At 48.0% G+C, this 14,777-nt stretch overlaps 3 protein-coding genes across 5 annotated transcripts in view; 2 read left to right on the forward strand and 1 right to left on the reverse strand.

The window, feature by feature from the left end:
* Positions 1-14,777, forward strand: part of RPS26 (ribosomal protein S26) — an 83,149-nt gene that overhangs the window by 9,989 nt on the left and 58,383 nt on the right. The gene's annotated exons all lie outside the window — the stretch shown is intronic.
* Positions 55-8,752, reverse strand: PMEL (premelanosome protein). 2 transcript variants are annotated; one of them, XM_055577364.1, is made up of 12 exons: positions 8,461-8,752; positions 8,107-8,209; positions 5,772-5,882; positions 5,483-5,629; positions 4,278-4,412; positions 3,740-3,901; positions 2,803-3,483; positions 1,769-1,885; positions 1,438-1,522; positions 1,123-1,328; positions 928-1,015; positions 55-312 (listed from the first exon to the last, which is right to left on the reverse strand). In XM_055577364.1, the coding sequence occupies exons 1-12, from the start codon at positions 8,479-8,481 to the stop codon at positions 171-173; spliced, it is 1,998 nt and encodes a 665-aa protein (XP_055433339.1). In that variant the 5' UTR covers positions 8,482-8,752; the 3' UTR covers positions 55-170. The 2 variants fall into 2 exon arrangements, with proteins under 2 accessions (XP_055433339.1, XP_055433348.1); XM_055577373.1 differs by having other exon boundaries at positions 8,107-8,229.
* CDK2 (cyclin dependent kinase 2) lies at positions 8,951-14,525 on the forward strand. 2 transcript variants are annotated; one of them, XM_055577451.1, is made up of 8 exons: positions 8,951-9,315; positions 10,049-10,126; positions 10,244-10,364; positions 11,016-11,186; positions 11,636-11,737; positions 12,401-12,544; positions 12,848-13,051; positions 13,306-14,525. In XM_055577451.1, exons 1-8 carry the CDS (start codon positions 9,200-9,202, stop codon positions 13,408-13,410), a joined length of 1,041 nt encoding a protein of 346 aa, XP_055433426.1. In that variant the 5' UTR covers positions 8,951-9,199; the 3' UTR covers positions 13,411-14,525. The 2 variants fall into 2 exon arrangements, with proteins under 2 accessions (XP_055433426.1, XP_055433435.1); XM_055577460.1 differs by lacking the exon at positions 12,401-12,544 and having other exon boundaries at positions 8,956-9,315.

Genomic DNA, 14,777 nt, shown 5'->3' on the forward strand with positions numbered 1-14,777 from the left:
TTCCTTTATCCCTCCACTCCTTAAGTGACATAGATTCTTCCTGAAACAAGGAAATAACAGCATCAAGTTCTGAGTCTTTATTTCGGGCATTGGTAGTCTCTGAGGGAAGACCAGAGAAAAGACAGGCCTTGCTCTCCACTTGGGTAAATCATGACGTCACATAAGAGCACTCAGACCTGCTGTCCACTGAGGAGGGGTTTGCTCTCACCAATGGGGCAAGAGCGGAAAACCCAGGGCAGACGTAGCCACTGGGTTCTACCGTGTGGCAGCTGGGGAAGGGGGACTGCTGAGCCTTGCTTCATAAGTCTTCGCCTGATATTGGGAGAAAAGCAGGGATACTGGTTAGTCGTGGCCAATGGCAACCTCTTTGTGCTTCTCCAAAAAAAAAAAAAGACTAAACCATAACCCAGGTTGACTTGGCCTTGATCCTGGCTCCCTCCTCTTCTCACCAACAGGGTTTATCCTCTCTTATGTTTATGGTAAGCCCTGACCATTTCCCTCTCACCCTACAAGCTTCCCTGCTTTGAGGACCTCAGCCCTCCAGGCCTAGGGATTTGCCTTTCTGGCAGGTGGAGAACTCAGTTCACTGAGTTCTCCACTGTTGATATTATTCATAACAACAGTCATTGAGATCATTCCACTTTTGTTTCAGAACAAGGTGTTTTACTCACATTGTCTAGAGCCCTGAAAACAGCCCCATAGGACAGGTATTATGTTTCCTACTTTTCAGAGGCTCAGAAGGGTTAATTGACTTCCCCAGGGTCCCACCAGCAAGACTGCAGCCTAGACCTGTTGAACTTCCAAGTCTGGGCTCTTTCCTGTACTCTACACTTTCCCAAAGGGGTTGGTGGTTTCTTCTTCCCATGAGGAAGAGTGGTGGTGGTAATAAGGGGTAAAGGAGTGGGAGCAGGATGGCAGGGATCTCACCTGTATATCAGAGATGCAAGCAACAAAGCTGTCAGCACTAGCAAGATGCCCACGAACAGAGGAGCCTGCCTGAGGCCTGCTTCTTGCCCTATGGGTGGAATCCCAGAAAAGGCTACATTCAGTGTCTGCTTCCTCTAGTAGGTAGCCTCTACCATCTCCCCGTGTCTTCATCCTACCTCTTGTCCAACTACCTACCAGGCATGACAAGCTGGGTGCTGACCATCGCCAGACTATTGGCATCAGCCAAAGACACATTGAGGCAGTAGGTCCCTGAGCCACCCTTCAGTACCTGGTGCAAAACCAGCTGGCAGGCTGGGCTGGGGGGCACAGGCTGACACAGCCGCTGGGCAGGCGGCTGACACCCTGGCGATGAGATGTCCATGCAGGCTTCCTTGGGTAGCCTGGGAAAGATGTCAACTTACGTCAGGGAATCTGGGAAGGGACACTAGACACCAGAGAACAGGACAGCAGTCACCCCAGGAGTTCTCAGGGCAACCGTGGGACACTTACCCGCCTTGGCAAGACACGGTCAGCTCAAATGCATCTCCTTCGCTGGATGACACAGCCTGTAGGATCTCAGCACTCTCAATACCCTCTGCAAAGTTGCAAGATTTTTTTAAGTCTGAGACTCCTCTACTTATCCTCCCCCAAGGCCCATGGCCAGGAAGGTCCTCGGGCTGCCTCCCTAATCCCATTCTCCTGCCTTCATATGAAACCCCTGAGATCTGGGTATTCTCCTTGTCCAGGTGAGTAATTCCTTCCAAGGTGTGCTTCCACTGGGCAACCCTAAGCAGCACAAGCCTCCCTCCACCAGCTCACGGACAATGCAGGCAAGACTCACGGACAATGTCCAGGGTGAGGGAAAAGGAGCCATAGCGATACAGAACACAATCCAGGGGGGCTTGGCGCTTCTCCAGGACTAAGGTGGCAGTGTCATCTGGCAGGGGACTCAGGGAGCCTGGAGGAGAAGATTAAAGAGGCAAAGTCAAGAAGCAAATGACTAACCTGAAAACAGGCCCAACAGACATTTTTCCAGGTAGAGTCAGAGCTACTGGATCCAGGCTTAGAATCAGACAAGAGCTGGAAACTCATTTTTTAAGATAAAGAAACAGGCCTAAGAGAAATGACTGCCCCAGAGTCACAGGGTTTTGAATCGGAATTTTAGACATCTCAAATGTTTATCACACCCTACACTGTGCCAGGTCCTGGGTCAGACATTTGACATGTGTTAAGTCATTATAGTGTCACTATCTCACTTCTCCCTTTATAGTGTTCCTACCACAGTTCCAGGTAAACCTACTTTGGGATGGGAATCCAGGGGTGGGAAGTGGTGTCAGAAAGATTTCTGTGTGTTTACACTTAATCAGAAAATGAGATACAAGTATTATCTAATGATCACATGGGGCTTTCTAGGTGGCTCAGGGGTAAAGAATCCACCTGCCAATTCGGGTTTAATCCCTGGGCAGGGAAAATCCCCTGGAGAAGGGAATGGCCACCCACTCCAGTATTCTTGCCTGGAGAATTCTATGGACAGGAGCCTGGTGGTCCATAGTCCATGAGGTCGCAAAGAGTCAGACATGACTGAACACCACCACCAAATGATCACAGACTGCTCCCTGAACTTCTCTTCAGGAAGAGAGAAGCAATAAGCTCTCTACCCATGGCCTAGGAGAAGACCCTGGTTTCCTGAACTCTGGATCTATTCTGTGCCATTAAGAGGGATTTAGGGGGTTTTAAAGCCAGTGAAGATTCTGAGGGGACTCCACTGCTAAGCTAAGGACTGAGTAACATCTGGGTCCTGAGCAATTCTTTCAGGTCTTCAGAACTGTGACAAATGCCCCACCTCTATGAATTCATTCATGGTGGCCCCCTTACCTGCAGTACCTTCTGTAGGCATGAATGAGCTGGTATTTGAACCCGCAGGCTCAGGAGTGGACACCTCTCCAGCTGTGGTCTCCACCAGCTCTGGAGTTGTTCCCTGTGTAACCGTGGTTCCAGAGGGCTCTGTAGTTGACACTTCAGGTGTCCTACCTGTAGCCTCTGCGGTTGGCATCTCCGCTGGTGTGGTACTTAAGACTTTGGAGGTTGCCACCTGCTCAGGTGTGGTACCTACATCCTCTGTGGTTGGCGCCCACCCAACCGTGGTGCCAGGGGCCTCTGCAGTTGGCACCTGGCCAGGTGTGGTGCCCATGACTTCTGTAGTAGGCACGTGGCCAGCTGTGGTTCCAGGGGCCTCTGCAGTTGTCACATGCCTATCTGTGGTGCCTGGAACTGGAGAGGAGCCACAGGAGGTGAGAGGAATGGCAGCCTGCAGCACCACCTGTGCAGTGACTGGGCCAGACTCGAGGTAAGTGTGAGTGACCGTGAGTGCCCGAGAGATCAGGGTCCCTGTACTGTCACCAAAGTCCCAGGTGTAGGAAAGGTCAGCCCCAGCCAAATAGCCACTGGGATCATGGAGCTGGAGGGCAAAGGTCAGAGGCTGCTTTCTCAGGAAGCGCTTGTTCCTTCCATCCAAGGCCTGCAGCTGAGACACACTCACGGAGAAGGGCACCTGGTCTGGGATTGGAGTCAGAGAAAGTGAGAACCATAAGTTCTTCTTTCTGTCAGCTTCTTCTTTCACAGCCATATTTTTCAACCAACCCAAGCTGCCTGGCCCTTCACGGGCTCCAAGCCCCACATCCCTCTGCCCACATCTTCCTGGTTCTGCCCCTGCAAGGTTACACACCATTTCCTCTTTCCCCTTTCCTGTCCAGCCCAGCCTCCCCACCTTCTCCTGCCCTGCAGCTGGCCTTGTCCCCTCCTCAGTCCTTACCAGTAATGGTGAAGGCTGAACTGGAGTGAGCGAGGGGCACATAGCTCTGGGACCCCCGGCGGTGGTAGACAGTCACTTCCATGTTATGTGTGCCCAGCACTGCCTTGTCTGTCCCGATGCTCAGTCCAGACACTGGGCCCCCCAGAACTTGCCAGTATTGGTCTGAGGTTTTTGGAAAGAGGAGTAGAGAAGGGGGTTACTGGTCAAAGGAGACTGGGGCAGGGTTAGAGATGGAACCAGAGAAGGAAGGTCAGGAGATGTATCAAGGATGGTTATTTCAGAGAGTTTAAGCTTGCATACGTTGGTCAGGAAAGGAGTCCTTATGAGAGGGTCCATGGGATGGGACTATAATTGGAGCAGGGCTCCCAGAAAGAAGTATAATAGAGTTGACTAGGTGCTGTGGAAGAGGAAGGAGTCATGGGGGAAGTGAAGATTAGGGAAACTCACAGAATTTAAGGATGAGACCAAAAGAAAGGGGATCAGGTAGGAAGAAGTGAATTTAAGTGTGAATGACAGGCCAGAGAAAGGAGACTCTTACCCCAGGTCTTCCAGACATAAACAAAGCATCTTTTCTGAGATAGAGGGCCAGAAGGGCAGGGCTCTCCATCGGGGAAGATGCAGGTATCATCAGGTTCTTGGGGATATACCAGCTGTCCTCCCCACACCTGGCTCCCTGAAAAGAAGACATTAAGTCTCCCTCAATCCCTGGCATTCCTCACTGTACACCAAAACCTTTAACATGACTCCCAGAGAGGGGCTCCAGGAATACTGCCTAGCTACCAAAATACATTCTTCTTGGTATAACCTATTTGGAGTGGTAGAAGGGAGAATGGAAACTATAAAAGATTCCTGTGTATATACTTAAGGGGTTTCCCAGGTGGCTCAGTGGTAAAGAATACACCTGCCGATGCAGGAAACACAGGAGATGAGGATTCAATCCCTGTGTTGAAAGATCCCCTGGAGGAAGAAATGGCAACCTGCTCCAGTATTCTTGCCTGGGCAATCCCATGGGCAGAGGAGCTTTCGCGGGCTACAGTCCATGGGGTCACAAAGAGTTAGACACGACTGAGCCACTGAGCACACACATGTATATTCTTACACTGGAAACAAATTGGTAGGCCATGTACCAAAATGTCTAGGATGATGTGCTCTAGCTAGTGGGATAAAAGTAAAAATAACAGCATCAATTAATACTGTAGGCTAGGACCTGGGTTCGATCCCTGAGTTGGGAAGATCCCCTGGAGGAGTGCATGGTGACCCACTCCAGTATTCTTGCCTGCAGAATCCACATGGACAGAGGAGCCTGGTGGGCTACAGTCCATGGGGTTGCAAAGCGTCTAAACTAAGCTACTAAGCACAGCACAGGGCAGGCATTATGCTAAAATCTTTATATATTATCACATTTTAATCCTTACAAGAACCTTTTAAAGTGTTATCATCCCCATTCTATAGATAAGGGAATGGAAGCACAAAACAATTCAGTGACTTGTCCAAGGTCACATACTGGTAACCAGTTTAAATCCAAGTCTATCCAACTTCTATGTCCACCGGGTCTTCTGTGCCGCATTTGGGGAACTATAATTTTTTTTCTTTTTGGTTTATCTGTGTTTTCTAATTTTTCTGCAGTGAATATGTGTTACATATATAATTTGTAAAAAAAAAAAAAAGAGGAGGAGGATTCCTTGAGCTCATTGGGAATACCAGGGATTCTGGACCTTGGGAAGGAGGTGGAGAGGTACTCACCATTGATGATGGTGTTGTTGGCCCAGATGACCTGCCCATCTGGCAGCACCTTTTGGCTTTTAGGAAAGTGCAAGGCAATAGAGAAGGAAGCATTTGCCCCAATCAGAGTAGGCCCATCATTGCTGACCTTCAGGGATACGTGGCCACCTGAAAAGGGCAGCTGCATTAGCTCCTTGGCTTCTCCTCCCCATATGCCTTTTCCTTCCCTATCTTCCTAAGTACATTCAACCCCATTCCCCTCCCCACCCCATTTCCACCATATCCTCCCTGGAAATTGCCAAATTCCTACCTCTCCAGCAGTCAGGCCCCTGGCTTTCTGTCCACTCTGGATACAGCTGTCTGTTCCATGCTTTAATTCTGAGCTGCCTTGAGACACCAAGCCAGTCCCTGTCTCTGGGTCCTAAAAAGGAAGATATACTATGAGGGCCCTCAAATCATTACTCACTCCCTTCTCAGGGGACAACACTGTCTGTGACACATCATTCATTCTCACATTCAAAGTGCATTAAAAAAATATATTTAACTGCACTAGGACTTAGTTGCAGCACGAGGGATCTTTGATTAGTTGTGGCATGTGGGGTCAGGTAGTTGTGGCATGCAAACTCTTAGTTGTGACCTGTGGGATCTAGTTCCCTGACCTGAGATTGAACCCTGGTCCCCTGCATTGGGAGCACAGAGCCTTAGCCACTTGATGGACAACAAGGGAAGTCCCTTAAAGTGCATTTTAATCTACTGAATACCCACCACGTACCAGGCACTGGGCTAGGTGCAAAGAACTTAAGAAATGAAAAAGAAATGGTTCTGAAGGGGTTCAGATTAAAGTATATGAAATAGACATATACATAAATTACTATAATCCAAGGCATTGCTTAATATGAGCCATAATAGACATGCACAATGTATAACAAAATGATAGATTTTAAACAGGTAAATTGCACTCTGGTCGACTGAGGAAGACAGTAAATAGTTGGCTGGGGCATAAAGCATTCTAGGCAGAAGGCCATGAGCAGACACTAGCAATGTGGCTGATGTACATCATGAGAGATGAGGCCAAGAAGACAGAGTGGGGGCTTTGAGTGCCAGGCAAAGGAGTTTGGACTTTATCCTGTAGGCAAGGGCACCTCAGATGATTTTGTTTGTTGTACTGATATATGGCACATACCATAAAATTTACCCTTCAAAAGCTTTTTGAATATGATCAGATTTGTGTTTTAGAAGGATCACTTTGGCAAGCAGTGAGGAGGATGGACTAGAGGCAAGTAGAAATTGGGAGTGGGGACAAACAAAATGATTATAACTGACCAAGAAAGAGGTCTGAAAAAAAGTGATGTGATGGCTCTGCATGTGTCTCCCCAAGGTCCAACAACTATCAACATTTTGTCACATTTGCTTTATCTATCCTTTATTTTTGTTGTTCATTTGTTTTTTGGCTGCAGCATTCAAAAGCAAATCCCAGACATCATGTTATTTTAAAACCCTACAAATTCAGTAGGTTTCTGTAAAATATATATATATTTTTTTTCTTAAATAAACACAATGTTAATTCACACTAAACAAAATTATCAAACTCAGTCCATGCAAAATTTCATGAAATATATAAAAATGTCTTCTTATGATTTTAAAAATCTGGATCCAAAAAGTAAGCACAACATATTAAGAGCCTTGGGTGGACACATATGAAAAGGATATTTCCAGAATACAATAATGAACATAGTAAAAGAAAAAGACTTGAAATGACACCATGAATGAGGGAAGTCAGATCAAGGAGAAGTTCCAAGAAGTCTGTGAGGCCAGGGATCTAGAGAAAGGGGGCACTGGGGTACAATGTAGATATTTCTGCACAGCACAGACTATCCTCACTCCATCTCTAACATGTACCAGAAACCTGGTTGATTCTCCTGGGGGAGGATCTAGAATTATCCCACTGAATACCTCACCGCAAGAACAAGAGAATCATAAAACGCCCCATTCTTTCTCCACTCCCAATCCTCCCTCCTCAGAGCAGCACGGGACATTCCAGACCCCCTCACCATCCCCACCCCACCCGCCTTGCTCCTGTCACGAGGCTCCAATCCCCCAGAGCCCTTTCATGTGATGCTCAGCTGAGACCCCTCTGCCTATCTCTTCCAGCCCCAGAACAAAAGCCTGGGCTGTGTTCACCCATGCCCATCCCAAAGAGGGAATGAGGTGCCTCTTTACCCTTCTATCCAGTACCACATCCTCTTTCTCCTTTCTCCTATCTCCTATCTTTCTCTGTCTCCTAAATACCCTATCCCAAGTGCCTGAGACAAAGCCTAAATGAGTTTCCACTCATTTTACTACTTTGGCACCCATGTTCCAGCTCACTATTCAGAGCATCTCAAAATTAGGGCCACGGAGACATACTGTTCTCTCACCCATCCAGGTAGATGGGTTTGTTTTCAGGTTCAGTCCCAAGTGCCTGAACACACATGCACCCAAATCTTCATGTGGGGAGGGAGCTCAGTTGCCCATGTCCTCACTAAATCAAATGGGTGGGAGACACCTGAAGCACTACTGATATCTTCCATTTTAGGGAGAGAAAAACCAGAGCAGGTGTGTAACCCCAAATTCACACTTGTTCATGTCCAACATCCCACACTCACCTTCTGTGGTCCCTACAGCCAGAAGAACACCCATCAGAGCCACATGGAGAAGGTATTTTCTCAGCACCAGATCCATCCTGTTCTTCCTTCCAGCAACCAGACTCTGGGGCATTGGACAAACCCCTGTATAAGAAGGGGGTGCTTATTTGCATAGCCCTTCCTCCCCTCCCTCCAGGCAAATCCTGGGAGGAGCAGAAGGACCTGAGAAAGAACTGAGTAGGGATCCTGGTCCCTGGACATCCTGCTACTCATTGACAGTTTCTGGCTTCACAGGGTCAGTCTCATCTTAAAGCACTCCATCTCCCCTCGGGGGGAAAAAATGACAGAAGGGCAGCTACAAAACATAACACATACCGGACACACACAGTTCATCATTGGAGAGAGGATCAATCTATTGTGAGTCAAACCAGGAACCTCTCAAAATAACTGTAGAAGCAGTGACCCTGGATCCAAAAACAGACAGTATTGGGGTAGGCTGAGAGAAGCGGGACAACGACTCTTCGGAGCCCCAGGAAACCCTTACAATGAGATTTCCAGTTTCCTGCTTTCAGAGGAGGCTCCAGGGCGAGGTGGAATTTAATCTTAGATCAATACATATTTTCCTAGGGGTGGTGAAAACGGCGAATTAGAGATCAGGAAATCCCTATAGACTCAGGACACAGGGAGACAACTCGATCCCAAATCAGATACTTGGAAAAAGGTGTTCAGCCTCCCCTCCCAGATAAAAATTTATCCTTAATACTCCTCGGAACCAAAGTTGCTCTGGGTGGGGTCGTTTGCAGCGAGGGACGCAAGGATGGCCTCGCCCTCCCTGACGTAGACCAATAGGAAGGTCTGAGGGAGGAGCCAGGGAAACGCGGGAAGGAGAGGCGGGGCTTCTGGTGGCGGTAGGGAACTAGAGGGGGGAGGCGGCAATATTGTTTCAAGTTGGACAAATTGACAAGAGCGGGAGATACACTGCATTCCATCCCGACCTCGGGTCGCGGTGCTGGGCCCTGTTCCCCTCCTCGGCCCCCGAGAGCTGGGTGCCGTTTTCTGCAGGGTTCCCAGGCCCCCGCTCCAGGGCCGGGCTGACCCGACTCGCTAGCGCTTCATGGAGAACTTCCAAAAAGTGGAAAAGATCGGAGAGGGCACGTACGGAGTTGTGTACAAAGCCAAAAACAAGTTGACGGGAGAAGTGGTGGCGCTTAAAAAAATCCGCCTGGACACGTGAGTGGCCTCTGTACCCGGGACTCCTAACTCGGGAGCTCCTTGAGTGCCCCCCACCCCCACCGCAACAGGCGGGTAGCCTTCCAGGGACCGGAAGGTAGCAGGGAGGGAAGTCTTTTGAAGTGGAAAGGTGGGTTGAAGGACGAGTAGAAGGTTTCCCGGTGGAGACTATAGGGTAGTGTCGAATCCATGGGAAATTTCCTCCCCCAAAGCGGGCAATGTCCCCAAATGTACAGTCAGAAAGAGTCAGGAAGAGGAAGGAGCCTTTTGAGATGGGATCCAGGACTCCCCGACGAGGAGATGGGTTTTGTGATAAGCGGTAAAGAGCACCCTTATAAATGACTAGACAAGCCCTCAGTACCCCAACCCCACCCGCATCTTAGAATTCTCCCTTTCAAAAGAATGGCAGTTGAACCTCACTGGCACCTCTAGAGAGGCTGGGTGCTGTTACTCCCCCCAGACATACACACTCTTTTCCCCCTTTTAACTTCACCTTCACCAAGAGGCTTTGCTAACTTAACCCTGGGCAAAGAAGAAATGATGATCTTAAAGTGTCTAAAAAGCCACTCCTGTCCATCCATGAATTAACCCCTGAAGCACCCTTTCTCTCATTTTCTTAGGGGATGCTGGGATGGTGGGGGCTGGGGGTGGTGTGGGGGGAATGACTGTACTGCTGAGGGAAGAGGAATATTTGTAACCACATTCCCATCTCTGCTTTCCCAACTTCTCCAAGTGAGACAGAGGGTGTACCCAGTACTGCCATACGAGAGATCTCTCTGCTTAAGGAGCTTAATCACCCTAATATTGTCAAGTAAGTATGTATCTAGGAGGCGGGAGGTGCTCTGACAGTAAAGGAGGATGTCTTCTGTTTGTATTGTCTGGGACTTTCTCTCCCTCACGTGTATTCCTGGACCTCCCCCTTCCCTAGGCTGCTGGATGTCATTCACACAGAAAACAAACTCTACCTGGTTTTTGAGTTTCTGCACCAGGATCTCAAGAAATTCATGGATGCCTCTGCGCTCACTGGCATTCCTCTTCCACTCATAAAGGTACTCCTTCTCATCAACTCCTCCCCAACATGGGCGTGTCTTGGGGGGACTGAAGGCAGACAGTCTGGACTGAGTGTTGATTTGTGATCTTGGCTTCCTTCCCAGCCTTCACCCCCCGACACACACACACACATACACACCTTTTCTTGTGGCTCTTTCACTGCTCATTATGTTTTAACCCTAGGGCTGGGCAGGGGAATCAAAGACGTTGAAACTCTAGTGAGTCAACTTAGCAGCTCAGGTGGAAGGTTCTTGAGATGAAACTCAGATAAATGGGACTGGGGGGTACTTGGTAGACGCCTCCAGAAAGCCCTTCCACCTGTTTGGTGGGAGAAATAGCCAGTGAGTCTCTGTTGTCCATTTTTCTGGGTTCCTTATTCCAGAAGCTCCTTTCGATTAACCAGCAAACATCCAACACACATTTATTGAACACCTTCAATGTGCTGGTCTCACGATATGGAACGTAAATGCAAAACTGAATGAGACCTGATTTTATCCTCAATGGATTGACAATCCAATTGGAGAAATAGCTTGAAAACATATAATTACAATTTAACTAGTAAAGGCTTTAGTAGAACTTTGGAGTTACAGAGGAGACCCTAATCTGCTCATGGTGGTGGAAAAACACAGTCTTTTCTCTCCCCTTGTCAGAGCTACTTGTTCCAGCTGCTCCAGGGCCTAGCTTTCTGCCACTCTCATCGAGTCCTGCACCGAGACCTTAAACCTCAGAACCTGCTTATCAACGCAGATGGGTCCATCAAGCTAGCAGACTTTGGACTAGCCAGAGCTTTTGGGGTCCCTGTTCGTACTTATACCCACGAGGTGAGTCCTCCTCTGCATGTCTTCTCTGAACTTCCTGGGAGGTGTTAACAAGGACATTCACAGAGTTTTTAGTAACGATCTGGCCAGCAGTTTCTCACTACATGGAAAGTATTTCTGACACCCCGAGAAGTCTTAGAGTATGCATAGAGTTCATATACTGATAGATACCGAGCCAGGAGACAGGTGGAAGGCATGAAATTTAAAATTATGACCATTTGCCTCAAGTTTTCCAAGAGGTTGCAAATTGGGGGTTCAGAATATATGTTCCCCAGAACCATGGATTAGGCTAACTCTGGGCTAAGAAGTTGTGCCCAGTTATTTTACTTAGGGGCAATGAGAGGGAAGGGAAGGATGTAGGGATAGAAGCTGCTTGTTAAGAATTGAGTTAGCAGAATAGTGTTTAGGAACTGACGTGTGGGTATCTTCATGTCCTGTACTCTTGTCCTCAGGTGGTGACTCTGTGGTACCGAGCACCGGAAATCCTTCTGGGCTGCAAATACTACTCCACAGCAGTGGACATATGGAGCCTTGGTTGCATCTTTGCTGAGATGGTATGGAGGCATGCCCATGGTCTACCCAGCCCACTCCTTCCCACACTCAAGAACAGAACTGTTTCTTGGCCCAGACCCATGGTCCTTCTCTTATCACAGGGTTTTTCCTCTAGAGTAGCACAAAGGGGGTGGTGGAGAAAGGAGAGGGCTGTCATCGCTGATGTCAACCACAATGTTAGGATAGCCTCAAACAGCTTAGCATCCAGTATACAAATCTTATCTCAAACTGAGCTAAATCATTTCTGCAGCTCCGCTAGCTTTAGCCTACATTTATTTGGGAAAATAAGTTCCATTTAGCATCTCCTTCATTTGCCTATAGACCTTATTTTAGGGCATCAGGAAGTGGTGAGGCCAGCTGTATTCACCTTATCCACACCTTTTATTTAAACTGCAGACATGTCCCCCCCTCAACCTCTGGCTTTTCAGATTGAAGGATCCCTGAGGCCCAGCCTTATAAGGGAGTTCTCATTCCCTTTAATACAACAGTGGAGTGAGCTGAGTTTTCAAATCAAATCAGCAGTATGTTTTATGGTCCCTTATCTGGGTTGTAACTGGGGGCATGGAGACCATTAGCCCATATATATAACATGCATTTATCCCCCAGTGCAGTACTTTACAATTGCCCATATACGTCTCTCAATTCATCAAAAAATATTTGTTAAGCACCTAGTGTGTACCCAGCACCATGGTAGGTGCTGTGGGGAACACAGAAGAAATGGAAGACACAGTCTCTGCCCGCTGTGCTCCTATCTAGAAGTGGCTGCATCACAAGGAGGGGGGATGACCGCAGTGTCTACCCCATACCCCGTGAGTGGCTTGACATCCCTTTGCTACATGTCAGTGGCACCCCAGACATTCACCCCCTCCCAGCCCCACCCAGCCTTGGGGATCTGCAAAGCCATGGTTGGGGGAAGGAAGGAGGGGGCGAAGAGGCAGATGAAGGGACTTCATTGTCTCAGGCTCTGTGTGACTGATCCCATGAAAGACCCTGGGGAGGGAGTCATGGGGCCCTACTGACCTTCCACTGCCTGTGGGAACCTCCATTATCCTTTGGGCAGTTCTGATTGACGTCAATGTCAGTCTTGGCCTTTCCTCTTTCCCCATTTTCAGGTGACCCGCCGGGCCCTTTTCCCCGGAGATTCTGAGATCGACCAACTCTTCCGGATCTTTCGGACCCTGGGAACCCCAGATGAGGTGGTTTGGCCAGGAGTTACTTCTATGCCTGATTATAAGCCAAGTTTCCCCAAGTGGGCCAGGCAGGATTTTAGCAAAGTGGTGCCTCCCCTGGATGAAGATGGACGGAGCTTGTTATCGGTGAGACTAGGGAGTGGGCATCCATTTCCTCTTGTTCCCTCCCCCTGGGCAGAGTTTTTCTAGCATGAAGGAAAAATGAGGTCCTGGACTCCTGGTCTCAGCATTTCCCTTGTCTCTGCTTCCCTCTTGTTAGATATAGGGAGGAGGAAATGGGAACTCAGGGTGAAAGAATTCTGTTTCCCAGTTTCTCAATACCTGCTGCCCATTTAGTCCATTACCACATTACTGAAGTCAGCATGCATCTCTCCCTCCAGCAAATGCTGCACTACGACCCTAACAAGCGGATTTCAGCCAAGGCAGCTCTGGCTCACCCTTTCTTCCAAGATGTGACCAAGCCAGTACCTCACCTTCGACTCTGATCGCCTTCTCAAGCCCCTACCCCCAGTATCACCCTCTTCTCCAGTGTGAGTGTGATCTGGCTCAGCCTGGGCGCTTAGCTCACTGATCTTGTCTGGTTGCCTTAGCACTCAGCTGCCCCTCTTAGCCAGTCCACTCTGGAGTGATGGGGTGGAGGGAAGAAATAGGTGGAATTGAAAGGACGCTTCAGTATTAGATGCACTTAAGTCAGCCTCCACTACCCTCTCTCCCTCCTCTTAGTCGTTGCTTAAGAGGGCTGGTATTTTTAAAAAAAGACAAAAAAAAAAGACTTTCTCCTCCGTCCACATAGGTTTGCCATCCCAGTCTCTGAAAGCCCCACTATTAATTATTTTCTGTTTCTGGGATGATAAAGACCCCAAGCCTCCAGAGCCACTGTGTAAGGCCAACTTATAGCAGTGGGGGCTAAGTTGGAACCTTTGAAAACCACTCAAAACAAAAACATTATGGAGGGGCCTGTTTCAAAGAATTAGGTTTAAAAAAATAAATCCAACCGGTTTATACCCTAGTTTTAGTGTTTCATCTCACCTAACTCTGGGAGACTCAAGACTCCCAGTCTCTGTGGTCCCAGTGGGGATGCAGTAGAAATGATGGCTCCTAGGCTTCTTGCCTGTCCCTCCTATGGGCAAGATGTGTCTAGGAGGCTCTGGGACAGGGACTGTGCTTCACCTTGGCCTTATTAGGCAAGTGAAAGATGTTTGAATTTTTCTCTTAAGATTCTTAAGGTGCTAGGTCCCATTTTCCTCTGAAGGCCACCCCGTAAAAGTTAAGGTTGAGACATCATTTTGAGAATTCTGACACTTAGGGCTGTGACTGAGTGGGGACATTGGGGAAAAAATATTTCTTTAAAAGAAGGATGAACAATTATATTTATATTTCAGTTTATAGTAGTTTTTTAAGTGGGAATGGGTGGGGATTTGTTGCCATGTGCACCTTGGGGTTTGTAATGCAAATATGTTGTGTGTTTTTTAAAAAAGCTTTTTTTCTTTTTATGATTTTGTCTCTCTTCTCCCACCTTTTGTCCTTGAGTGTTCTTGCTGTTAATATTATTTGTAATTTAGTTTGTAACTGATTAAAAAAAGTTCCTAGTTTTACAGTTCATCTCTTTCCCCTTTTGTGTATTTATTGAAAGAATGGTGTGAGAGAGAATATGGATGTGTGTATGTGATAATAGATTTCAGACCCCTCTTAATCTGTCTGAGCACGGCTACCCACCTCACTCCATTTCGACCTCTGTGAAGCAATGTGATAGTGTGTGGGTGGGCCAAGAGGGAATTATTGCCCCCATTTTACGGCTGGGTAAAGTGAAGCTTATGTATTTCCTACTTCACTTTCCCCTAAACCTGCGCGT

This window comes from Bubalus kerabau, chromosome 1 (genome assembly GCF_029407905.1).
Source record: "Bubalus kerabau isolate K-KA32 ecotype Philippines breed swamp buffalo chromosome 1, PCC_UOA_SB_1v2, whole genome shotgun sequence".
Lineage (NCBI taxonomy): Eukaryota > Metazoa > Chordata > Mammalia > Artiodactyla > Bovidae > Bubalus > Bubalus kerabau.